Source organism: Borostomias antarcticus (genome assembly GCF_949987555.1).
Source record: "Borostomias antarcticus genome assembly, chromosome: 7".
NCBI classification, from domain to species: domain Eukaryota; kingdom Metazoa; phylum Chordata; class Actinopteri; order Stomiiformes; family Stomiidae; genus Borostomias; species Borostomias antarcticus.
The window spans coordinates 1631467-1657555 of NC_140240.1; the positions used below are offsets into that span (position 1 = coordinate 1631467).

Sequence of the window (26089 nt, forward strand, 5' to 3'; positions counted from 1 at the left end):
AAACCCATTCCAAATAGCCTACATTTCGTTGTAAACTCAGGGCCGCCGCCGCCGCCATGTCAGGTGGGGCTATTGTGAAATGACACTTAAATGTCATAGGCCAACCCAGCTGATGTGTAGAATAATAATTGGCTACCAGAGTCTTATGACCTGTGTCCTGTTTGCCTCTTGAAGCTAGTGCTTTACAAGCCCCAAGGGCAGCTGGGCTGTCCGGTTAACAGGCCCTGTCCATTGTGTGGAAACCATCACATCTGAGCCTCGTCTGGTTGTAATCGACCAATACGGCAAGCTGACATTATAAGATAATATTAAACATACTCTCAACTCACTATGAAGAAAAGGGCAACAGATAGAGAGGCTAGGGAAATACGACTCCTATATAAGTCTGGCACCTTCTGTGTTTAGAAGTGTACATTATTGCAGCACTAGGCTCACTGCAGTGTTGGTAAACTGGGGGAGGGTAGTAGTTGTGTCAGAGCCAAGGACAGCAGCAGTATTGGCTATTGGTCAAGAACAATGCAACACCATATGTCTCATGAGTTATCTTATGAGAGTTGTGCAGTGATGACACACAGACACACACACACGCACACACACACACACACACACACACACACACACACACACACACAAACACACACACAGACACACACACACACACACCCACACACACCCACACACACACACACACACACACACACACACACACACACACACACACAGTGAGCACATAGTCCTAGCTGAGCAGTCTGTCTACACACTCAGCCACATCACTCCATCACCCCACACCAAGCACACAGATTGTGCTGGCAGACAGCGTGTCCAAAGCAGGAAGAGCACTCTCTCAATTCTACAGTCTAGGTTGTTTACAGTTCTCTACTGTTCAGGTTCTTTACAGTTCTCTACTGTCTTGATTATCCTCGTCCAGAAAAGATTCACTTCACCTAGAGCCTCATGTGTGCGTCGAACAAGTTAATGTAGAAGATTTTTAACTGATCTAGCTAAAAAGGATTTGCCAAGATTCGCTCAAACAGGTTAAGTCTGGTTTATTGAGAAAACATACGAGCGCCGAACTAATAAATAAAGGAATTATTATAATAATAATATTATAATTATTATTTATTAATTATTATATATATCTATATTCACAAAAAGCACTCAGTAGTAACATTCAATCATTTATTTACTGATCATTCTTATCATTTTAGTATTTACAAAATCTTCCGCGATAGGCTATAGTTCTGAATTAAATGGTTGCTAGGCAACATAGGCTATCTCGCCTATTTGGGTTGGCCTTGTTCACATAAGCCATAAGACATAATTTGGGTGGTTCACGTTTATTTGAATATTTCCAGCCATGGTGCAGTTATTAAAACAGTTCTCCAGAGCACTCGTTTTTGCTGGTAGGGGTGTGGAAGTGTTGGAGTCGAACTGATGAGTGTGTTTTTGTAATAGGATACCAAAAAGGCGAGGTTGCTGCGAGTGGTTGCTACGCAAAGCATAGCCTACCGCTTGATCTTATCAATGGCCTTGTCAATGAGATTTACAGCGCATTAATACTAATTGTTATGCGGTCGCAGCCGTGGGTTACAGAGTATTTTACCATGGCTGCTAGCCAATCAGAATCAAGTATCCAAACTCTCCATTGTAGAACATGGGTTTGATTCCCGGTTGAGCCTGATCCTGTTTGATTTTTAACTTAAGCCACACCCCTTCTTCCTCTCCTCTCTGCCCCCTTTTTTCAGACGGGAGAGATTCCATGGGAACAAAACATTTTATTTTTTATTTTTAAGGAAATATACAGTCTGTTTTGGAGATTAATTTACTGTGTCAAACTGATTGCAGAGACTGGGTGACCAATGAAGTGACCAATTACAAGTCCCATTGATATAGAATTGTGCTTACTGTTATGTTTCTCTGTGTATGCAACTCTGTTTTGTTTTCTGCTCCTCCTGTTCCCAGCACACCAAAATAAAAACAGACCTCCCACTCTTCCAAGTTCCTTGGTAATGTAGTGGATAAAGCAGCCAACTCCCATGCGTAAGATCATGAGTTCAATTCCCATTTGAGCACGAGCCTGTTTGATTCCTAACTTTAGCCACGACCTTTCTTCCTCTCCTCTCTGCCCCCTTCTTTCAGACGGACGGGAGAGTTCCCATGGGAACAAAACGTTTGTTTGTTTTTTTTGAAGGAAATGTACAGTCTGTTTTGCAGATGAATTAACTGTGTCAAACTGATTGCAGAAACTGGGTGACCAATTAAGTGACAAATTACAAGTCCCACTGTTATGTTTCTCTGTATGCAACTCAAGCATTGGAACTGATGTGTCCAGGTGACCTATCTTAATTTATTCGACATTATTTCATGTCATTTCAATTCACAACTATTTCAGTGGCATGACTAGCTTCCGTCCTACCAGTCCTGAACAGAAACAAGCCAGCCACGTACATAAGCCAGGCTGGACCTAGCCTGGTGTATAAATCCCAGTTTGTTTAGGAGTGGCGTACGCATTCTTTTGTGCGTACGCAAGCTTTATAAATGAGGCCCTTGTGCTATTCCTAAACCACCATTAGCACTAATAAGCTTTGGGCGGTCTTCATGGCTTCAGGCCCCTTTGAACAAATTATTAGAGTTTCACCTCAGACAGACTGAAGATTGTTGTACTCTCTCTACTGCTATCTCTACTGACAGGCTGCTTATGCCCTGCTATCTCTACTAACAGGCTTTTTATGTCCTGCTATCTCTAACAGGCTGTTTATGTCCTGCTATCTCTGCTAACAGGCTGTTTATGTCCTGCTATCTCTACTAACAGGCTGTTTATGTCCTGCTATCTCTACTGACAGGCTTTTTATGTCCTGCTATCTCTAACAGGCTGTTTATGTCCTGCTATCTCTGCTCAAAGGCTTTTTATGTCCTGCTATCTCTAACAGGCTGTTTATGTCCTGCTATCTCTGCTAACAGGCTGTTTATGTCCTGCTATCTCTACTGACAGGCTGTTTATGTCCTGCTATCTCTACTGACAGGCTGTTTATGTCCTGCTATCTCTGCTAACAGGCTGCCTGTGTCCTGCTATCTCTGCTAACAGGCTTTTTATGTCCTGCTATCTCTACTAACAGGCTGTTTATGTCCTGCTATCTCTACTAACACTCTTTTTATGTCCTGCTATCTCTGCTAACAGGCTGTTTATGTCCTGCTATCTCTACTAACACTCTGTTTATGTCCTGCTATCTCTACTAACACTCTGTTTATGTCCTGCTATCTCTACTAACAGGCTGTTTATGTCCTGCTATCTCTGCTAACAGGCTGCCTGTGTCCTGCTATCTCTGCTAACAGGCTGCCTGTGCCCTGCTATCTCTTGTTGACAGATGGTCATCCCAACTCAGTGCTGCTACCACTGCTGTACCTTGCCAGTCTGAGAGAAATATACCCCGCCATATGGGCCCACATGGCGAGGAGTGTCCTGGCCGTGGGCCCTCTGGAGGCGAGCTGACGGGCCCTGTGTTTGCCGGGAGCAAATTCACCACGATGTTGGAAGCTTAGACTAGAGCTTTGAACCACCTAGTGCTGTGTGTTCCACCAGCTACACTTTTATCTGGAACTAAACCTCTGAATGGATGTATCAATCATAATCTAGAGATCCGTTTGCAAACCTTCAATTAAAGGTGCTAACATTTTTATTATGTAGACAAATAATTTTCCTTCCTTATAAAGCATACATCCACAAAGCTTTAAGAAAGATGCAGAATAAAAGTATTGCTTTCCCCAGCAAAAAAATATTAAGAATTTACTATAATCTGAGATGTCTGAGACGTCTCATAATTACAATCAGTTTTATTTGCCAGGTAGGTTTTACTGTACTAGGAATTTGTTTTGGTCAATTGGTGCATATATTGACAACACTGATGGAGACAACATTAGACAGACAGGGTGCAGGACTGAGCAGTGTGTTTGATCTGACCTCTAGGCTTATGAGACAATAGTACAATAATACTAATACAATGTGGTATCTCTGTGTTGGCAGCAATCCAGAGTTTTGTTTTTATGATTCGTCTACATAATTTATTTTATCTATTATGCTTCGCTTCAATGACTTTAGTGGGCACTACCCACAATCCATCACCTCTTCCCGTGCTCAGGCAATCTCTGGAAATTATTTCAAATATCACAAGTGATAATGAAGACGAAAGTAATCTGCTAGGGTGTGTTCTCCCAGCCGTGTAGTCTGAAGTGCAGTCTAGTCTATAGTATGAATGGACAATAATATATTGTCTTTGTCACGACTCGTGACTGACGACACACACAATGGGCTAGGCCTACCAGTCTATTTCAAGTGACACACACAATGGGCTAGGCCTACCAGTCTATTTCAAGTGACACACACAATGGGCTAGGCCTACCAGTCTATTTCAAGTGGAATATTCTCATTGACAATAATACTGAATTTCTGTTGTTTGATGGGTGTCAGGTTAGGCTGGGCCATAATAATGTGCAGAATATTGTGATAATAGGGTAAACGTGAGTTTGTTAGGTGCTATAAATGACTCAGTGAGTGAATGCTCTTCTCACCAGAATGAATAGCCTTCCAGGCTACATAATTCCAGTTCACTCCATACTGAATACTTCCTTTGGAATGCAGGGGCTTCTCCCAGCAAACCAGAATGGCACATGAGCCTAGCAACAGAGATGTCCACCAATCACAGCACGGGAGAGAGCTGGGCGGGGTTTCCGTGAACGGTCATCATGACCACGGAGGGCGCATCTGATGAGCGCTCAGCACAACACGCAGCTGGAATTAATGTCTGAGAAAAGTTAGAAAGATATGAAGTTATGAAGTGTGGCCCATGAATGGAAATAGGTTTTGCGAGGCCATACGTTTAAGAAATAAAGCATTTGTCTCGAAATCTAACTCCAGCTCTACCTTTCATCAAGACATAGGCTTATCTGTCTTATGGGAAAGATGTAGAAGAGCATACATAGCAGCCTACATCCGCATCTAGGCTATGAAAAGATACATCATTTCTAATTCAAGCATTTTTTTTTTTTAAAGTGCATAACTGACGGTAAAATGTGTTTTATTTGGCTCCGCCTTGAAGAGACAGGAAGCGATTCCGCTTCACCCTAAATTTGTCAGTGTTGGGAAAAAGTGAACTAAAGGCCGAAGTTAATCCACTAGTTTGATCGAATCCAAACCCAGTTCCGACTCTCAGAAGACTAAGCGCGATGACAACCACTTCTAGTCGGAGCAACTGAAGATGGTTTGGTTCATGCATTAACAGAGGCTACATTTGGCTGCAACAGAAAACAGCAAACGTGGTAAGTATTGTAAAAGCAAGCCCTCTTTTGAATCGGTTTATTTATTTACATGTGAAAGGATGTTTGCTGAAATTGTTTTGAGTTTGATGCGTTTGTCACCGTATCTAGTTACATTATATGAATTTAGTTTCTGGAGGAAGCGCACGCATTTTTTGTTAGCTAACGTTGCCAAACACTAGATTTGTTCTATGCACAGTGTAGGTTTTTGCCACGTCAATGTATTGTGGAAGATGTTGTGGCCTCTTTCCGCCGGTTTGGTCGAGATTAATCAACAAAGCGCTATGGAGAACACACCACGTGTTGAGGGCTTTCGTTTTGTCTTCAGCCACGAGTTCTGCCCCATGTCTGTCCAACCCTAACTCTGTCTATTCTGTCCAACCCTAACTCTGTCTATTCTGTCCAACCCTAACTCTGTCTATTCTGTCCAACCCTAACTCTGTCTATTCTGTCCAACCCTAACTCTGTCTATATGGTTAACTTCAGGAAACAATCAAATAAGTAGCTTTACCCAACAAACTCATTATGTGCAGGAAGAAGGGTTAAAAACTTCTACATAAATAACGTGTCTAGACTATATAATCAATAATTAATCCAAAGTTCTGGGAATGTCATTTATATAAGACCTTTCACTTGCATAATACCTGCAGTAAATAGTCAGTGCAAGTTGTCTGTTTTGCTTTTTCTTATCATGCAAGCAATTGACAGATGCAGTTTGTCTTCCTGGCTAATAATAGTTGACACTTTGTACGCCAGGTGAAGAGTTGGCAGCTTCGCTAGCTACAGGAAGAGCTTGTGATGGCAAAGGATCCAAGTAGAACCTTGAAAATATTATTTAGGCAACTACTAATTGCATTCACTCTGAATAACAGCATATTACTCCCTCTCTCTCTCTTTCTCTCTCTCTCTCTCTCTCTCTTTTTCTCTCTCTTTCTCTCTCTCTCTCTCTGTCTCTCTCTCTCTGTCTCTCTCTCTCTCTCTCTCTCTATCTCTCTCTATCTCTCTCTGTCTGTCTGTTTGCCCCTCACCCTCCTCGGCCCCATGTCTGCAGGGAGGCAGTGCTGAGTTGTTGACCACAGGAATGTCTTGTTGACTGAACCCTTGTCTCACTGGATATCAGGTCAGATTCCAACACCACACAGACACAAACACACACACATGCACACAAAACCTCCCTGTTTCTCCTGCTGTGAAGTTGAAGTGACCCCCTGATAATGAGAGGCGGGGCTAGGGAAGGTGAAAGGTCATCTGAGGTGGTAGACCGTGTTGTGAGCTGGATTCGGGACAGGTGGACCTCCATTTTGGGGAGCATCGGGACAAAGAGGCTGGTTGGACAGGGTCCCACTGCAGAAGAAACATGTAGACATACTCGGGCATACTTCCTCTCTCTGTGTGTGTCTTGTTGACAGCCATAAGCTCATGCGTTTGTCATGTTTCTGTCACTCAGTCAGTGCTTGGCCATGGCCCAGGGCAGTGGCATCCAGTACGAACCTGTGGCTGAGATAGGGGGCGGAGCCTATGGAACAGTGTACAAGGCGAGAGACGTGGAGAGTGGCCAGTTTGTGGCTTTGAAAAGTGTGCGTGTCCAGACGGACCAAGATGGCCTCCCGATCTCCACGGTCCGAGAAGTGGCTTTGCTGAAGAGGTTGGAGCAGTTCGACCATCCCAACGTGGTGAAGTAAGCGTGTCTGTATGTTTGTATGTGCAGCATCCACCCACCCACGCACGCACATATCATACATAGCCCAGATTCACACTCTGTGCCAAAAACAAGTTAGAGCACATTTACAGAGTCGGACACTAATGATTATGCTGTATATTGCTCAAACACACTCACTGACCCAACACTACAATCATTACTTACGGTGCATAACCCTCCTCATCCTGATAAGGGACTTTAACTACTGAATATAAATAAAAGAAATGTAATGATCTAATTATTTGGTAGAGGACCTTTTTAGGGAAGGAAACGCCCACCGATCAATCACACGTTTTCCTTAATACGACACCTTGGAAAGTCATGAATGATTGAAATGTATAGCATGAGCAAGACAAGCTAACAGTTACATTGTTACAAACTGACTCCAACTACTGTTCATCTAGAGATGATTTTATTTTGAATTGTGAAATGTAGCTTAATCAACTACTGTACCTTGTGCAACACTACACCCACTCAGACACTCAGAATCCCCTGGAAGGCACAAAGACTCACTTGTACTTGTCTACTGTTCCATGAAGTATACTTACTAGTGAGCCTTTCCTTTGAGAACATAGTGAATGGGTACACGGTATGTGCTCTGCTGTGCTCCCCAGGCTTATGGATGTGTGTGCCACCCTGAGGACCGACCAGGAGACTAAAGTCACGTTGGTGTTTGAGCATGTGGACCAGGACCTGAAGACCTACCTAGAAAAGGCCCCACCCCCAGGACTGCCCTCCAGCCGCATCAGAGTAAGAATCAAAACAATCCTGTACTAGCCTGATCTTCTCTAGTGGACATAAGACAGAGCTATTCTGATCTTCTCTAGTGGACATAAGACAGACCTAGCCTGAACATCCCTAGTGGATATAATCTAGACCTAGCCTGAGCTTCACTAGTGGATATAATCTAGACCTAGCCTGAGCATCCCTAGTGGATATAATCTAGACCTAGCCTGAGCTTCACTAGTGGATATAATCTAGACCTAGCCTGAGCTTGCCTAGTGGATATAATCTAGACCTAGCCTGATCTTCCCTCGTGGATATAAGACAGAACTTGGCTCTGCTTCTGGACATGCCCCTTGTGTGGACAGATCCTGGTGCCCAGGTTAAACATGTCCCCCTGTGTGTTGCTAGGACCTTATGCGCCAGTTGTTGTGCGGCCTGGCGTTCCTCCACTCGAATTGTGTGGTGCACAGGGACCTGAAGCCGGAGAACATCCTGGTCACCAGCCGAGGCCAGGTGAAGCTAGCAGACTTTGGACTGGCCAGGATCTACAGCGGTCACATGGCCCTCACTCCTGTGGTAAGAATGCACTTGCTTTTTAAAGATATTTTTAAGGGCTTTTCAGCTTTAATGTTATAGGACAGTGTAGAGAGACAGGAAATGTGGGAGAGAGAGAGGGGAGGACATGCGGCACAGGACCCGAGCCGGGAATCGAACCCGGGTCCGCCGCGCGAAGGACTAGCCTTCATGTGGTGCGCGCCTTACCCGGTGAGCTACCGGGGCGCCCTGAAACAACCCCTCCTTTGACGGTCTGGTGCCCGTTCTCCATGTCAGGTGGTGACCCTGTGGTACCGGCCTCCAGAGGTGCTGCTGCAGTCCACCTACGCCACGCCTGTGGACATCTGGAGCACCGGCTGCATCTTTGCAGAGATGTTCCGACGCAAGTGAGTACCAATTCACATGCCGTAAAACAAGGAAGTCACATTCATATTCACTGGATTTTTGTACAGAAACCCATATTTCCTGGAAGGAAAGGGACAAATGCTTCCACCTGGTGGTGATATGGGACTGTTGCTGTGCTGTGATGGACTGGGGCTGAAGCATTCTTTCCTTATCATTATGGCACCACACTAACAGTCTCACAGGAGCACAGAGGAGGGTCAGACAAGGGCCCTCTTAACACAGACGAGGGCAAAGGTCAGCGAAAAATGAAAGGATCAATTTAGACTTGGGGCTACGTCTTAGGCCTGTAGCACCACGTTAATCACTATATCTGTGTATTCCAACTCTCTTTTTAAGTTCCTTATTCTGTTAATTAATATATCTATACTCCAACTCTCTCTTTAAGACCTTTGTTCTGTGGAGAATCTGAAATGGACCAACTTGGGAAGATTTTCCAGTGAGTATGACATTCATAATTTTTTCACGATTGCTCCAGTTTGTGGCTGATGAATCTTTATGATAAAGCTGAGGGGACACTCTGGGACACTTGACTGACTGGTGTGTCCCTGCTTGTCTCTCCAGGGTGATAGGCTTACCAGCGGAGGACGAGTGGCCTGCCGATGTCACCCTCTCACAACAGAATTTCAGCCCCGTCAGCCCCCGGCCAATCACACACTATGTTCCTGAGATCAGTAAAGACGGGGAAGCACTGCTGCTGGTACGACTTCCTGGTTTGGGTTTCTGGGGATGTTTCACTTGGGGGGAAAATGTTTAACTATTTCGTATATTTGGCAGAATTGGATCAATACTGTCACGTATAAACAGACGACTCTTAGGTTAGAGTTCGATTTCCTGAGATGCTGTAGATATGAGATACAAAATGAAAAGTTCTACTCATTTGTCTTTCTCACGCTCTAGTGTTAAACCAGTCATTCTTTCTTACACAGGAAATGCTTACCTTTGACCCCCTGAGAAGAATCTCTGCCCTGAGTGCTCTAGAACACCAGTACTTCCAGGAAGAGGACACGGAAACTCAGACTGATAGTTGAGACGTAGTGATTGGCTTAGCGGGACCAAGTGCTGGCGTTGCCGTGTTCCTTGTCATCATTGCATTTCCGACTATAGGTCCTCTGCTGGGGGGGGGGGTGCTTCCAATGCTAGTGTACACACCCCTGCAGACACACTTGATGGACCCCTGCTGAATGTGTTGGGAGTGAAATGGGATATGACCTTGACGGATGGACAGACTTCCCTTTCGTTCCCTTACAGAAATGTCCATCTAAGCACGCTCAACGTGGACTAACTGCCAGAGTACTTTTGCAATGAGCTTTATGTGTTTTAATGGCCAAGTAAAGTACAGACCAGCTTATTGGCATGTAGGTTAGAGGGCCAAAGAATGTTTCTGTACTCAGTATTCCTGCCTTCCATTCCATGAACACAATGTACCAGTCCTGTGATTGAATAATAAAAGCTGCTCCAATCATCACTTCCTGCCTCCAGATTCCTGCAATTTTAAAAATGATTTGGTTCTCTAAAATAAGAGTATTGTAATGGAGTACACCTTTTCTACACCCAAATGTATAGAAATGCACTTTTAGAAAGATTTAATTTGGAGTCATGTTGCCATTTCAAAGAGGGGAAGTGGCAGCTGTTAAAAGCTCTGCAATCTTGACATTTAATAGGAAAATTGGTTGCTCAAAATAATACAATAGGCTCAATATGTTGAAACGCAAGTACAACAGCAGATAAATGAACACAAGTGAGACACAGGTACCGTATAAAGACATTGATTTCAGACATTGCATCAGGCATGTTAGAGGAAGTTGAGGTGGAGCCCAGGTCATGACAGTTATCTTGTTAAAGCAACACTACCAAGGAAGAAACACTTTCAAACTTCACAACACAGGTGTGAAGTCACAGCTAGGTTCTGTTCCATCATTCCCTCAGTCATTTGAATAGCATTACTTCATTGGTTGTTAAACCAACAATACCTGATTAGTACAGATTTTCCCAATGACAAATAAATATGTAAAGGCAATATAAAACAGCTTGCTCCAATAACATTTCATTAATAGCAAATCAAATCGTTACACATAAGGGAAACAATGACAAGTAGATCAAGAATAACATGATAAATACAGAGCATACATAAAACGCTTTCAGACCAAAGATCTAAGTAAACGTTTCACAAATGGCCTTGAAATATCTGTCAGTGCCTCTCCACTGGTTGGCAGGCAGGCCGACATCAACCCCCATAATAATATTGAACCTTGGATGTCCATAAAAAGATTGTAATGTAATCAGATACATACAGAGCATTCTCATTTCTCCTTCATTGTTACGCCCAGGTTCATGTCACTAGCATACGGTACACACACAGCAATTACTGCTCCTCAAGAACCCTTAGGTACTTCTGCCGTTGGCTACTTTATACATGGAAGGGGAGAAGCGTTCGAGTTATTCCCCATTGCAGTTAGGATCATTTACTTCTTTGGGAGCTCTCTTGGTCTTCTTGAGCACAGAACCAGCTTGTCTGTAGCATCCCTCCGGTGGCTTCCGCGTGTGCCCCCTACTACGCATGTCTCTCCAGGCCTTTGGGTGAGACCCACAGCTTTACAGGGGCTTATATTTGATCTAGCCCTAACCACATAGGCTGCCTGCCAACCACTCAGTCTCATTCACTATTCTTATAAGCCTAGATATCAAACTGGCACAGTTTGGTAGTGTGTTAACACTGAACACTGGCGAACTCAACACAGTAAGTGCTTGAAACAAGTAAAACAATGAGAAAATTTGTTAAAATGTCTGAACCCTCTGACTGTACAGTTGCAATGGTTTTACCAACCAAAGAGACAATACTGCCTCACATTTATATTCCAACTAAGACCGGGCAAATTAAACCTTTTTAATTGTAATGTGACATTGTGTTAAAGCCCTCTTTCAGTGTGTAGACTTTCTCACAAAGAAATGTCTACTCTCGAGCTGCTTTCCCAGGACTAGTGGGAGAGAGAGATCTGGTTATTACTCCTGAACTAGACATGTTCTAGTCTCACCCAGTACCATCAATCTTCCTGGGAGAATAGCTCCAACAAAGTGCGAGGGGGACTTCAGGACCAATTCAGTTTCCCCTTTACCTCCGCTGGACAGACGTTTCATCCTGAGGATGCTGAAAAGCTGCAGTCGCCTCGATTTGACAGACTTTCTAATAAGCAGAACAATACTGGTTTCAGGCACCTGTTTACTGGTGGAAATATTGGCCACAAGCTGCACTGAAGTGTAAAGGTCAAATAAAAACAGATAGATGAGTCGGGCGGCACGGAGCTTGGGAGTTGAGTGGCCGGCTGGGGATCGCAAGGTCCCTGGTTCGATCCCAGCACCCGCCGTTGTGCCGAAGTGTCCTTGACCAAGACACTGAACCCCAAAATCACTTGCATGCGGCATGGTGGCAAAGTACCTAGTACTGTAGTACCTAGTACTGTTGCCTCGCATCAAGAAGGTCTCTGGGTCTTTCTGTGTGGAGTTTGCATGTTCTCCCCATGTTCGCAATGGTCTCCTCCCAAAGAACCCAATATGAAAAACATGCAGAAGAACAGATGTTCTTCAGTCTTCAGTCTTTGTCCCCGGGTGCCATGATCGATGGCTGCTCACTGCTTCTGGCTGCCCTGGAGGAGGACAGCTTGGATGGGAGGGGAGAAATGCAGGGAACAATTTCCACCGGCAACCTCCGAAAATTACATGTGTGTGTGCTGTGACACGTCGCCGCTCACTGTGTGTGCAATGTGTGTCACGGTGTGACCGAAAAAAGACCCCCCCACCCCACCCCGGGTCCTGTAATAATACTTGAAGTCAATTAATTGGCACCGTTTGAATATTGTCTTTACGTAGACCCCTTTGAACCTAAGACTATGATTGTGCTTACAGAGAAAATCAATGCTAGTCTTTCGTGCCATAGCAGACACTGTTAGGCTGGTGATTGGTGCACAGGGTACTGTGTTTGGATCTATATCTGTATCACAGCATGTCTATATGCATGTTACGGGTTGCTGTGTTTGGGTGTAGTATGTCCATATCACATGATGTGTTTGGGTGCATGCATGTCACATGGTGCTGTGTTTGGGTCTAGTATATGCATATTACAGCATATTGTGTTTGGGTCTAGTATATGCATATTACAGCGTATTGTGTCTGGGTCTAGTATATGCATATTACAGGGTATTGTGTTTGGGTCTAGTATATGCATATCACAGCATATTGTGTTTGGGTCTAGTATATGCATATTACAGGGTATTGTGTTTGGGTCTAGTATATGCATATTACAGGGTATTGTGTTTGGGTCTAGTATATGCATATTACAGCGTATTGTGTTTGGGTCTAGTATATGCATATTACAGCGTATTGTGTTTGGGTCTAGTATATGCATATTACAGGGTGATGTTTGGGTCTAGTATATGCAAATCAAGGTTGTGGAAATGGACAGACAATCGTACAACAACGACAGTACCATTCTATCAAGTCAGGAGAGAAAGACAGAGGGCATCACTGTACACTATACAGACCAACACTGCTGCCACTAGCTCAGGGAATGCACGTGTGCATGGGTTTGTGTGAGTTCCGTTTGCTAATTAATGTACCTCAAAGTATATGGTGGTGCAGATTGTAGATTGGTCTCAGGTCTGTGTAATAAGGTCTCAGGTCTGTGTAATAATGTCTATGTTTTGATATTGGCACATACATATATATATAGTGTGTGTGTGTGTGTGTGTGTGTGTGTGTATCTCTCTCATGTGTGCATCCAGTAGTGTGATTTGTGTTCTGATATGTTCTCTTTGGTCTGTTTCTATAGGAATGCACTAGGGTTTGGTCTGTTTCTATAGGAATGCACTAGGGTTTGGTCTGTTTCTATAGGAATGCACTAGGGTTTGGTCTGTTTCTATAGGAATGCACTAGGGTTTGGTCTGTTTCTATAGGAATGCACTAGGGTTTGGTCTGTTTCTATAGGAATGCACTAGGGTTTGCTTTCGGGTCCTTCTGGTTCCTGTAACGTGCCGCCAGCCACACCCCCAAGATCTGAAACAGAAAAAGGACAAACTGTGATATTTTATTAGGACTAACGGTGATATCTTATTGGGACTAACTGTGATAACCTATTGCACTATTATAAATGTTCTTAGCCGGTAGACAAACATACTCCAGGAGCTTGCTCCATCGCCTTGTTGAGAGGGGTCAGGGAAGAATTTTTACAGCTCACTTATCTGGCCCCCGGGTGATTACTGTTTTTTTGCTTCCCTCTGGAATATGTAGAGAGTGGGTCGTATGACCTCCTCCCTTGTTCTCTGTAAAGCGCATTGTGTTGCCTCTGGGTATGAAATGCGCTATACAAATAAAGCTTTGATTGATTGATTGATTGACTATAACTGTGATATCTTATTGCATTATAACCGATATCTTATTGCACCAGTGTTTTATGGTCTTCTGTAAAGACGATAAGTCACATGTTCATGTCAATATGCGTTTGAGAGAGGTCAGAGGTCAAAGATACCAACGCATAAAACCAAACCGGGGTTTGACCATTGCTCTGTGCAGATGTGTGATCTGACCTCTGTAAAGCTGAAGAACAGTCCTACTCCTCCCAGGATGGTCAGAGCGTCAGAGGCGTGCAGCAGCATCTTATCTCCACAGGAGAAACAGGGGCCGGCCTTAGCCTTCGTACAGGCCTGCAGACCCAGAAGGTTAGGGTAGTAGGACAGGGGGGGTTGGGATTAGGGCAATAGGACAGAGAAGGTTATAGGGGTTAGGATTAGGGTAGTAGGACATTTAAATGGCGGTGGATGCTTAACATGATCTTTTTTACATTCTACTTCCGACAGCTGGTCCAGTGCTGGTTTTGTTCCCATTGGCTAAGCTCAGAGTTCAGGGCAGTTCCTGAGGGATGTGTGTGTGTGTGTGTGTGTGTGTGTGTGTGTGTGTGTGTGTGTGTGTGTGTGTGTGTGTGTGTGAGTGAGTGAGTGAGTGAGTGTGTGTGTGTGTATGTGTCTGAGTGAGTGAGTGAGTGTGAGTGAGTGAGTGAGTGAGTGAGTGTGTGTGTGTGTGTTCTTACCGCGGTGCAGAGCTGTACATCCATGTTAAACTGCTCTCGGGTGTCGGTTCTGTTCAGAAGGCCACAGCAGTTCAGCTGTTTCTCCAGACCTTCCCGAGTGTCATTACTCATGATCCCCCATGATGCACTCAGCAGCTTCTCCTGCCGTCACAAACACACCGTGAGAAGGAGCCAGAGGTGCTGATGAACAGGAATACAAGGCACTTTCTCACCGCTGTACTTTACCCCCCGAACTACGAACCTTTGGGGGTAACTCGCCATGTTCACACCAAAGGGGGCGGGGTGTACGGGCGGCTGACTTTATAACCCCCAAAAGCCCCCGCTCCCGAGGGAGTACTCCTGCCGGGGGACAGTCTTTTGTGGGGGATTGGCTGAGTAGGGAGCCTACTGGAAAAGTTTTATTTCAACGGCGCCATGTTTAAATTCACCGTGTAAAAAAGCTTCCTTGTTTAGCGATCACGTAGATTTTCTAAAACTGAATAAATCCCACACATAAACATGAATCTGCTTTCCTAGTGCAATATTGTTGTAACTAAGACATCTGGTGGACAAATACACATAGACAATAAAACCCCATAGACAGATTGAGGTTTAGAAGTCCACGATCACAACCAAAACACTTCTGTGTTTGCTTGGAGCATTGTGGGGATTTCTCTAACTAAACTCAATAAATGCAATATGTGTGAACTTGAAACTGCTTTCATAGTTCAATTTGTTGTAACTAAGACATCTGCTGGAAAAAATATTTGTTCCCATAGACAGAAATTCGAGAATTAATTCTTCTCTCTCTCGTTGCCTGGATATAGCAGGCTATAGGCAGGCCAGTCTGTACTGCCCCTGTGCTCGTGGGGGGGGGGGGGAGATTTCTACCCTGCTGTCTGAACACCATCTACACAGGGACTTCTAGGGAATAGGGAGTTGTAGGGGATTTTCCCCCGGGGGAAAAGTACAGGGGGGATTTCCAGCGCTAATAGTTACCGAAAAGTATGAGAAAAAAATGTGACAGAAGAATTGAATCGAGTCGATAAAGCAGCTAACATTTGATAGTAAACAGGAGTTGAATCAGTAGAAGAAAATGACAACCACGTGACACAGAGACTTAGATAGATAGATAATAGTCTATCTATCTGTCATTAAATGATCCATCCATACCTGCTGTTCACGGTTAAGAGCTAGGCAGGAGCAGGACACTCCAAACTGGAAGAGGAAGACCAGGAAGAGAATGACCACGTACTGGCAGAGAGGGGGGAGCAGTCAAGGAACTAGCTGCAAGATGTTTGAAATCTTTAGAGAGACGGACTACTAGATCCAGAGAAGCCTTCTCTCTGGAAAGAACATCTCACTCAGAACAACTTACTCTTTTAACCCTGAAAATAAAGTGACAACATTTCGAATATTAATTGGATTTTCCCTATAATACTAGAAAGCACAGTTTCTCAGCTTTCAGCAAGTGTTGGAGTGAGGAATTTTTTAGATTTGTTAGATATTTTTTTAAATATTATTAAATATTTGTTAGATATTTTTAAAATGTTGCCGGTGACGTGGTCGTATTAAAAGGGTTACGTGGAGTCTGGACAGAGAAGGATACAAAGAACAGTGTGACTTGGTGGTGGCTGAAGGCTCCGATGAGGCCCACGACGGAGATGAGCAGCAGGAAGAAGCCCACAGCGATCACGCCGCTGATGATACGGATGCTGGAGACATTTCCAAAGCCTTTCCCCCACGCTGCCACTCCCATCAGCAGCAGACCCACCAACTAGGAGAGAGAAACAGAGAATATATATGTAGCTAAACGAGTGCTAAAGCTGGCGCATTGACACTAATCTGTCACCTTTATGGCAAAAGACACCTGTAAACCTATGTACATTATACAAAATGTATATGAGACAGCGTGCGCACGCACGCACGCACGCACGCACGCACGCACGCACGCACGCACGCACGCACGCACGCACACACACACACACACACACACACACACACACACACACACACACACACACTCACTTTGGTTGCTACTCAATAAAAACACCCTCAAAAGTAGCTAATGTGATGGAAGTTGTTATTGTTGAAATCAGTAGCATCTTATTATCTGCTTGGCCTGACAGCTTGTAGTAGAGGTATGCTTGGCTGGAGATCACTGTGCTGTGGGTTAGGTTAGGGCATGTGTGTAGATCACTGTGCTGTGGGTTAGGTTAGGGCATGTGTGTAGATCACTGTGCTGTGGGTTAGGTTAGGGCATGTGTGTAGATCACTGTGCTGTGTGTTAGGGTTAGGGCATGTGTGTAGATGTGGTGGTATACTGAGACAACACTAATGTGTATGACTGCACAGCTTCATGTTACTCATTGTCATGCAGTGACTGTGTATCGTTACTAAACAAGGCTAGTAAGACATTTAGAGACATTACATACGATATGAGAGATGCAAACAAACCAGGGTATCTTATGTTACAAGTTTGATAACGGTATTCTGAAAACATAGGTTTACAGGTGTCTTTTGCCATAAAGGTGACAGATTAGTGTCAATGCACCAGCTTTAGCACTCGTTTCTCGAAACCCCTGTGGACATTGATCCATTCCTCTTACTAACAAGCAAGCAAGCTAGAAGGAGTCAGGAGAGGGAAGCTAGCAGCTAACTGGCACCATCTTCCTCTAGTTAGCCTAAGTAGCACTAGCCTAGTTAGACAGTAACGTTCACAATAAGCTAGTCTAGCACACTTACCATGTACACTACGTTGAGGGAACATAGGGCATTTTTAGAGCACGTAAAGCCGCCACACACCATGTTGATGTCTGTCTGGGTCCACTTCCACGAACTAGCTAGATGGAAGTTAGCAGTAGTTAGAACTACGGATATCCTGGCCGCTCTGTTGTTTTTCTCATCAGTATCGCCTCAGTCCTCTGTGATTGGTTTAGCTGGATAAAAGGAAACATTTTAGCCAATCAGCAATCACATCCAGTATCGCGCTGAGATTAGCGCAACCAATGAAGTTGTCTTTGTGGATCCACTGCTGATCAATACAGGTCAGCGATAACCGATAAACTGATTGATCAATTAGGCTACAAGTAACGAGTCTGCATAGTTTGTGGAGGCAATGCTACAGCTAGATACCGCTGTGCAAACATAGTACACAACCCGAATGACAGGTGCACTAGTAATTAAGTTTAGCAAGGGTTTTATCTGTGAAAAATAGCAGGCCTAATTAAGTTAATTGCCAAAATGATAGGCTGTTAGGTAGCCTAGGCCTACACGTCTCCCAGGTCGAGTGGATCTCGACTATTCATAAATATTTGGCCCATCTCCAGCAGGTGTTTGTGGCATCACGTCAGCATGCTTTAAAACAAGGAAGTAACGCTGAGAGAGGCTAAATAAATGCAACAGGAAATTATCATCCGTTTAAATAAGTGGATGATGAGCCAAAGCGGCTGATAGACAATATCACCAGAGTCTAGACTATCTTGCTCACCAGAGTCTATCCTACCTTACTCAACCTACATGCGGTACATAAACGCGTTGGCTGGAGCGTTTGGAGACGCGCGCAAGGATGGATAAAAAATGTCAATCTTGCGTTTTGAGTGAACGAAGGCAGGTGTAAATATGAACAACAAGTTGGCCCAGTTCACTGCTATTCGGGCAGAGGTGAAGCGATACGAATCTTTGAAGAACAACTTTACCAAACTGTTCAAACAACTGGATCGAGTCACTGATCAGCAGCTGCGCTCTGGTCTAAAAGTTTACCTTCACAGCATCCAAGGTGAGTTAGCTTGCAGTTTTCACTGTCATGTATTTGCACTGTCCTGTCCTGCACCCTGTCCTAACCCCTGTCTGCGTATGCCTTAACCATAGTCAAATTCCTAGTATGAATATGGCTAATAAACAGATGTAGGGTTAGGGGTACTTGTATGCTGGCATGCTGTTGGAACACTTAGCTTAGAGTTTTTATTATTAAGGCTTACAGTGGTGACTGAAGAAGTGAGTTCACTATTACATCAGTGGTGGATAAGAAATGGGGAAACTCCGTGTCATAACACAGGTAGGCCTATGAAATAGGCAAAACCAACATACCTTATTAGGCACTTGGACAAGCTATTTGTATGCAAAAAGTGAGTGACCAATTATCACAATTAACTTAGGCGAGGTCATTCAGAATACTGCAAACCCAAACCCAGTTGTACACAGTATAGGCCTGTTAGTAGGCCTGACAAATTTCATAATGACAGAAGATAGACATGCAGACAGTCTCATGCTGGTGTCATTCAGTGTGATTGAGGGGGGGGGGGGGATTCTTTCTAAAGTCTACAATCATCTCCGCTGTCTTGAGAGTGTTGAGCTCAGCAGCTGGTCGATCTCCCGGGTGGATGGAGGTGCAGCTGTTGGTGTCCAGGGAGAAGAGTAGGGGGGAAGGACGCAGCCCTGGACCCAGTGCTGATGGACCTGGAGTCTGAGATGGTTTTGCCCAGCTTTAGGTACTGTTTACTGTTGGACAGGAAGTCGGTGATCCACCTGCAGGTAGAGTCAGGCACGTGCAGCTGTGAGAGCTCGTACTCCAGTGTGGGTGGGAGGATGGTGTTGAAGGTTGCTGGTTTTTTGCTTCCCTCTGGAATATGTAGAGAGTGGGTCGTATACCCACCTCCCTTGTTCTCTGTAAAGCGCATTGTGTTGCCTCTGGGTATGAAATGCGCTATACAAATAAAGCTTTGATTGATTGATTGATTGATTGATTGATTGATTGATTGATTGATTGAAGGCAGAGCTGAAATCCACAAACACAATCCTTTGTGGAGGTGGATGGGAGATGTGCTACAGTTTTCTGTTAGTGGTTATTTTCTGAAAATATCCTCTATCAACTTGAAGAGATTACGCAACCATTTTCTTTGAGGTGCAGACTAGGTTTGAGGCTTATTTATAGTATCTTTGAGATGCTATTTTGACGCAAAGAGAAATCGAGGGACTCCAGGCTTGTCTGGTGCCGTTTTTGCCTCTTTACTTCTACTGAAAAAGTGGAAGTCCTATTGCAGTTCACTGTTAACTCACATCCAGCTCATACTGGTTTTGAAACAGTCTCAGCCCGTGACAACACCCAGTTGAGCGAAGGCCTGAGTGGATGTGGTCAGATCAAAGGGACCAGTGAAACCGCTGTCCCTCACCTGGTCTTGATACCCTGCCTGGCTCGATCCTAACTGTGTTTTATTCCAGAAGATGAGAGAGCGAGAAAGAAAAATGACTCAAAAAGAACATGCTTTGTCTCTTTCATCATTGAGCTCCCATGGAAACAGTATGCTACAGTTATGTACATAGCCTACTGTACACATAGGTTGTTCAAATCCCCTCTGAGACACTGTACTGTACTGTAGGCTACTGTATATCCCTCTCCTATCATGTGTTGACCTTCCTAGCAAAGACTGAAGTGAGGTGAAGGGCAAGTGTAATCAGAATCGCTATCAGCAAATCATTTCTTGTTGTACAGTATCGTCTTGTCTGATTCTGGGGAAGATGGCAAATAAGATAATTTCCCCCAAAGTTCCCTTAACATAGACAAGAAGGATGTATTCACCAGCCATGTCTATTTGGACTTAGTAACTTTGACTTCAATGATCTGAATTCGTTGATCTGAATTCGTTATCATTAGAAAGCATTGGTATACATCTTTGAGTGTCTTTTTGATAGCATGGATTGACAATATTTAAATAATTAGCATTTAATATATTGTGCAGGAAGGCTGGGTATCTGCTGGCTGTGGGTTCTGATTCATCATGGCAGTAGGACTCATCAAGGTTTCCTCTCCTCCTCTCTTCGAAGCCACTTCCTGCCTGTAGGAGATACCCAGAAGTACATATCTGGGTTTCACTTTCTCCTCCTCACCTTATTTACTTTATATTTACTTTAATTTACTTATTTACTCTTAAAGTCGCACTGAAACGGACGTTTGAGATCATCTAACTTCCGTAGTTTGACGTATTTCCGACGCAAACAAGCTATGAGGGTGGGACATATGTTTAGAGGAATTTGATTGGAACATTGACAAGTGGACGGGTTTTAAGAACTTTAGACAGATTCGATAGAAGGATAGCGTTGATTGACGGGTGGATGTTGTGAGATTATTGGCCTAAAATCTAAGGTACCTGTTGTCGTCATTGCACGTGACCTACCGTTTTCCAGGAAGTAAGAAATTATATACTTTGGTATAAGATTACAACAAAAGTAGAATTTTGATTTTTTTTTGGCATACATCGTTGAATAGGTGAACACTATGACCAATTATGTGAACCAAAATTGGACAGAATGCTTTTTTCATTTCAGTGCGACTTTAACTGCTCAAAATTGTGATATCGATAATTCTTATTTTGTTCTGTTCACATCTTTCACCTTTGATTCATCGTTTTAAGTGCTAGTCAAGTGTTACTCACTTCTTCATCTCATCCGCCTTTCCTCTCTGTATCTCTCATTGTGAAGGTGTCACATGTCACATACATCACCTTCACCATCTCTGTCACCGTCACGGAGGAAAGGCACACACATCCTGTTGTATCCCGCTGAAACGGATGTTCAAGTACACAACCTTGTCAGATGCAGAGTTGTGAAACTGCTCTAGTTCCTTTCTTTGGATGATTACAGATCACATTTCTGGTGATGCAGATATCAGGCTGATTTGAAACACCCCAGATTGTCGCTCTGGAGCGCTGATTCGATTCATGAAGCCGCTCCTCGTCCGAGTGTCTCTAGGTGCATGTTTGTCATTTCACAGTCAGTGTGTATGTGAGCCGTACACACAATCCCTAGCCTACCTACACACACACACACACACACACACACACACACACACACACACACATCCCTAGCCTACTCACATGGCTGTTTTCCATCAAGCCATTTGTATGGCAGATGAGTCAAGGGTCATTAGCTCTGTGTGTCCAAATTTTGATTGCCCTTCCCCCGCCCCCCACACACACATTTAACAGTGTCCATCTCACTTAAGTCATCACCCCCCCCCCCCCCGACACACACACACACACATGCACACACATGCACACACACTCTCTCTCTCTCTCTCTCTCTCTCTCTCTCTCTCTCACACACACACACACACACACACACAAACACGCGCACACATCCACTCTGCTCACATCATGGCAGGCTATTAATCGTCATTACTATGAGCCTGGCATAGTTAAATGTTTTTTTAATATATCTGTGGAGAATCCCATGATGGCCAGTCAGAGAGAAGCATTGCCTCTTTAAGAAAGAGGTCAAAGAATGTGTCAACTTGTGACAACAGTGGTTGCTCTTCAGAGCCACATTTGTCCACATGTATGCAGATGTTCCCCAGAGAGAAGGGAACCCTGACTCTCCTTACACGGCATGGCGGTGGCCTTGATAAATGTCACAACGGACACACCCAACACATCCTGCTGAATAATACACTACACTGTCCTGGAATGTTAAGAATGTTGTGTTGTGGAATATTTGAATGCGTTGAAGCAGGCAGCGATTGCACAGCTTGATGTAATCATCACTTGAGCAGTCATTCCTGTCAACAATCCCCATTGGATATTAGATTTCCTAGTATATGATAAATAAAAAAAAGTTATTAAATAGTTACTTTTATTCGCATTCATATTTTTTGCGATCCTCACACAATTCGATTGACAAGTGGATGGAAACATGGCTTCTGTCTCTGCGAATGAAGCACACAGATGTCCGCCTGGAGGGGGCGTGGCTCACCACCACACTTTTGTGTGTGTGCAGATTTCAATCCGATAAGCATGTACACAAGTGGGTTGTGTTGGTGTGCATACATGTCAACAAACAAACAACACTACACACAAAACCTAACAGCTCTGAACACATATAGAATTACACTAACATATCATTACACCAACATTACACACATGCATATTTGATTGATGTGTGATCTGTAACAGATCATTAGGTAACGTTAATAATAATACCACAGGGTGGTAACACTGTTTAGTGTCTGATATTGGCGTGACGCGCTCCCTTTACAACGTGCCGCTGACAATGAACAGAGGTTCTCTTTACTTGCCGTCTCCACCCTCTATTTCTTCATCTCTCTAAAACACACATGCAAACACACACACACACACACACACACAGGCACGCACACACACAGCGAGAGACAGACAGAAGGAGGCAGACGAGTGACTCCCTAGGTCCTGTGGAGCTGCTAACACCCTGGTAACAGGCCAGCCCCTGTCACGTGAGGATGGGGGTGGGGTGGGGGGGGGGGTGGGGGGCGGTGAGTAATCTGTTGCTACCCCGATGCTAACAGCTGAAAAAGGGGTCTACGGGAATGGCTTCCAGCTCAATACTGAACAGGGGAGATGGGAGATGGAGCGGATGACTACTAAATATAGAACCATAGTATATCATCTCTATTTCCTCTTCCTCTAAAGAAAGAGCCATATCATCTCTATTTCCTCTTCCTCTAAAGAAAGAGCCATATCATCTCTATTTCCTCTTCCTCTAAAGAAAGCTGTATTATATCATCTCTATTTCCTCTTCCTCTAAAGAGTCATAGTATATCATCTCTATTTCCTCTTCCTCTAAAGAAGAGCTGTAGTATATCATCTATATTTCCTCTTCCTCTAAAGAAGAACTGTATTATATCATCTCTATTTCCTCTTCCTCTAAAGAAGAGTTGTATTATATCATCTCGTCTTTCTGTTCCTCTATTCTATTACAACCCTTTTTTAAATTCCCTCACCATTCTGATTTCCTCTCCTCCTCTATTCCACCTCCTGCTCCCCTCTCTCCCTCCCCTCTCTCCCTCCCTCTCTCCCTCCCCTCTCTCCCTCCCTCTCACCCTCCCTCTCTCCCTCCCCTCTCTTCCTCTCATCCTCTCCCCAGTGCCCCACAGTGTGTTATCATTCTTTCAGTTTGTTTTGAGACCTCCTTATTAGGGCTGGGTTTAAAAAATCCATTCACCGATTCTGAATCCCAAAATCGATCTTTTATTGAATGAATGAATGAATGAATGAATGAATAAATGAAGGAATGAATAGTTCATGATGATTCATTCATTCATTCATTTTTGGAAATCAGTATCGATACCCAGCCCTAGTATGTGTTGCATAACTTGTCAGTCATGTAATTAAGGTTACAGCAAAAAAAAAAAAAGTTTTTAGTAACACTAACTGAATCGATATTGAATCGAATCGAATCGAATTTAATCGTGATAATCGATTCCAAACCTTGTGAATCGGAATCAAATCGATTCTTGAAATTCGACTCGATACCCAGCCCTACTCCTTATTTCATTTGACTTTCACCTCCTCCCTAAACTCTCTGTTCGTCTATGTTCTCTCCTCTCTCTCGTCTCTTCCCCCTCTCTCTTCTTTCATTCTTCTCTTCTCTCTCCCATCTCTTCCTCCCTCTCTTCTTTCATTCATCTGTGTGACGTCTCTCGGGTTTTTTCAATGCTTTTTTTTTTCCCTCCGGTGCATCATCGCTCTCTCTCTCCTTCCATAGAGGCAGGAGGGGAGGGGTAGAGAGAGGGAGAGGGAGAGAGAGAGAGAGAGAGAGAGAGAGGTAGAGAGAGAGAGAGAGAGCGGGAACCGCTCTGAGATCGCTGTATGAAAAAGAGAGCGGGAGAGAGAGCGCGTGACCGAGAGAGATGCAGAGGACAGGAAGCCAGTGATGGGAAAGAGGCTTTTCCCTCTTTTTTTTATTTCGCCTGCTCAGACGCCATCGTCCAAAAACCCCATCAGCCCGAGTGGACGGCCGTGTGTCTCCCTGCGCGCCTCTCCCACACCTCCAGCCTTCGCCCTCGTCGCTCCGCCCGCAGCCGGAGCGGGGCTAGCGTCAGGGCTAGCGTCAGGGCTAGCGTCAAGCTAGCAGCGCAGCGGGGCTGGGAGGCAGTGACTGTGAGCAGCAGAGGAGGAGGAGGAGGGGCTGGCGCGCTCTGCCTCACACACACATTTTATTGACTTGGTAATTGGCGGAGACACTCGGAGGAGACGAGGATGCGGTGACTGAGGGGAGCTACAGTACGGAGGAGGGATCCAGGCAGAGGCAGCACCTACGGACGGAGGAGGGATGCAGCAGAGAGCGATGTTCTGCCCGTCTGACTACCATCTTCCTTTTTCTCCGCCGGAGGAATTATCACAGATGCTCTCAGCCTCTCTCATTGATCCACCTGCCATGCGTACGTGATTCATGCGTGACATTAGGGTGTCTTTGCCTCACATGCTGGTGGAAGGAGACCCACTGCCACACGCTTTGTGACACGTGAATTTTCCATTTTGGCATTTTTTCTATTTTCTTCACCCTCAAGCAGGGTTTTCTTTGCTTGATCAGAGACACACGTCCTGTTTGATTGCCTGTCTTGTCTGGGTCCTCGTTACCAGAGTAAGTACCCTTCGGTGTGGCTGACAGTGGGATAGCAAGACAGCATTTCATGGAACGCAAGGAAATGTAACGGCGCATGCAGAAAGGGAAGTGCGTGGTGGAAATATCCCTCAATGGAAATGAAGAACTGCTCTCAACAAAAGCTGCATATTCTCTTCTCGTCTTATAGAGTGGAGGACCTACAGAACCGTCCTCTTGGACAAATGGACCAAGCTCTTTTGTTGACTCTGATTCCATAATTTCAGACAGCATCCCAGGGCTTAAGTATCTATCTATCTATCTATCTATCTATCTATCTATCTATCTATCTATCTATCTATCTATCTATCTATCTATCTATCTATCTAACTATCTATCTATCTATCTATCTATCTATCTATCTATCTATCTATCTATCTATCTATCTATCTATCTATCTATCTATCTATCTATCTATCTATCTATCTATCTATCTATCTATCTATCTATCTATCTATCTATCTATCTATCTATCTATCTACATGTATCAACATCAACATTGAGGAAAACCATTTTGTCCGATTTCTTAGAAATTAAGGGCATTGAAGTAATCAGGTTTATGGAGAGAGAAGGGGAGGGTAGTGGGTGAGCCAGCGGAGAGCAGAGCTCGTCTATAGGTCTGCTGGTTAAAGGGAAAGAACAGTCTAGACTCGATTCAGGAGTAGGTCAGCCTACTAGTAATTCACGTCTACTAGTAATTCACGATACGTTAAGAAACCCTCGTTCTTCACGGCCTCACAAGCCTGAGGCCAGCGGGGCTCCTCAAACGGGATCGGACAGTCCGACTGTGTCGCCGTTTGTTCGTCGTCGAGCTCGGCGTCTCGACACGGTCGGGCCTTGGGCTTCTTCCTGGTTGCCATGACTGCGACCTGCGGGTCTGTCCGGGTCAGAGCCAGGGTCGAGCTGCTGCGCTGACGTCCGCCGCCCTC

The 26089-nt window shown here is 44.4% G+C and overlaps 2 protein-coding genes across 2 annotated transcripts; one reads left to right on the forward strand and one right to left on the reverse strand.

Annotated features, from left to right (window-relative positions):
• Nucleotides 1-5094: 5094 nt before the first annotated feature.
• Nucleotides 5095-10160, forward strand: cdk4 (cyclin dependent kinase 4). The gene is made up of 9 exons (XM_084441139.1): nt 5095-5313; nt 6362-6430; nt 6758-6988; nt 7624-7759; nt 8144-8311; nt 8567-8676; nt 9081-9131; nt 9257-9392; nt 9622-10160. Exons 3-9 carry the CDS (start codon nt 6771-6773, stop codon nt 9721-9723), a joined length of 921 nt encoding a protein of 306 aa, XP_084297265.1. The 5' UTR covers nt 5095-5313; nt 6362-6430; nt 6758-6770; the 3' UTR covers nt 9724-10160.
• A 188-nt stretch (nt 10161-10348) lies between these two features.
• LOC311310886 (tetraspanin-31-like) lies at nt 10349-17589 on the reverse strand. Its single transcript, XM_084440471.1, has 6 exons — nt 17496-17589; nt 16360-16527; nt 15924-16004; nt 14772-14912; nt 14272-14388; nt 10349-13741 (listed from the first exon to the last, which is right to left on the reverse strand). The coding sequence occupies exons 1-6, from the start codon at nt 17556-17558 to the stop codon at nt 13667-13669; spliced, it is 645 nt and encodes a 214-aa protein (XP_084296597.1). The 5' UTR covers nt 17559-17589; the 3' UTR covers nt 10349-13666.
• Between the last annotated feature and the right edge of the window lie 8500 nt (nt 17590-26089).

Bases quoted from the DNA above. Each gene is read 5' to 3' on its own strand.
- LOC311310886 (XM_084440471.1), bottom strand. From the start codon at position 17,558: ATGGTGTGTGGCGGCTTTACGTGCTCTAAAAATGCCCTATGTTCCCTC. The intron at 16,528-17,495 runs GTAAGTGTGCTA...TCTCTCTCCTAG, and splicing joins CCCTCAACGTAGTGTACATG to TTGGTGGGTCTGCTGCTGAT. The intron at 14,389-14,771 runs GTAAGAACACAC...CTGGGTCTGCAG, and splicing joins ATGTACAGCTCTGCACCGCG to GCCTGTACGAAGGCTAAGGC.
- cdk4 (XM_084441139.1), top strand. From the start codon at position 6,771: ATGGCCCAGGGCAGTGGCATCCAGTACGAACCTGTGGCTGAGATAGGG. The intron at 7,760-8,143 runs GTAAGAATCAAA...GTGTGTTGCTAG, and splicing joins TGCCCTCCAGCCGCATCAGA to GACCTTATGCGCCAGTTGTT. The intron at 8,312-8,566 runs GTAAGAATGCAC...TCTCCATGTCAG, and splicing joins ACATGGCCCTCACTCCTGTG to GTGGTGACCCTGTGGTACCG.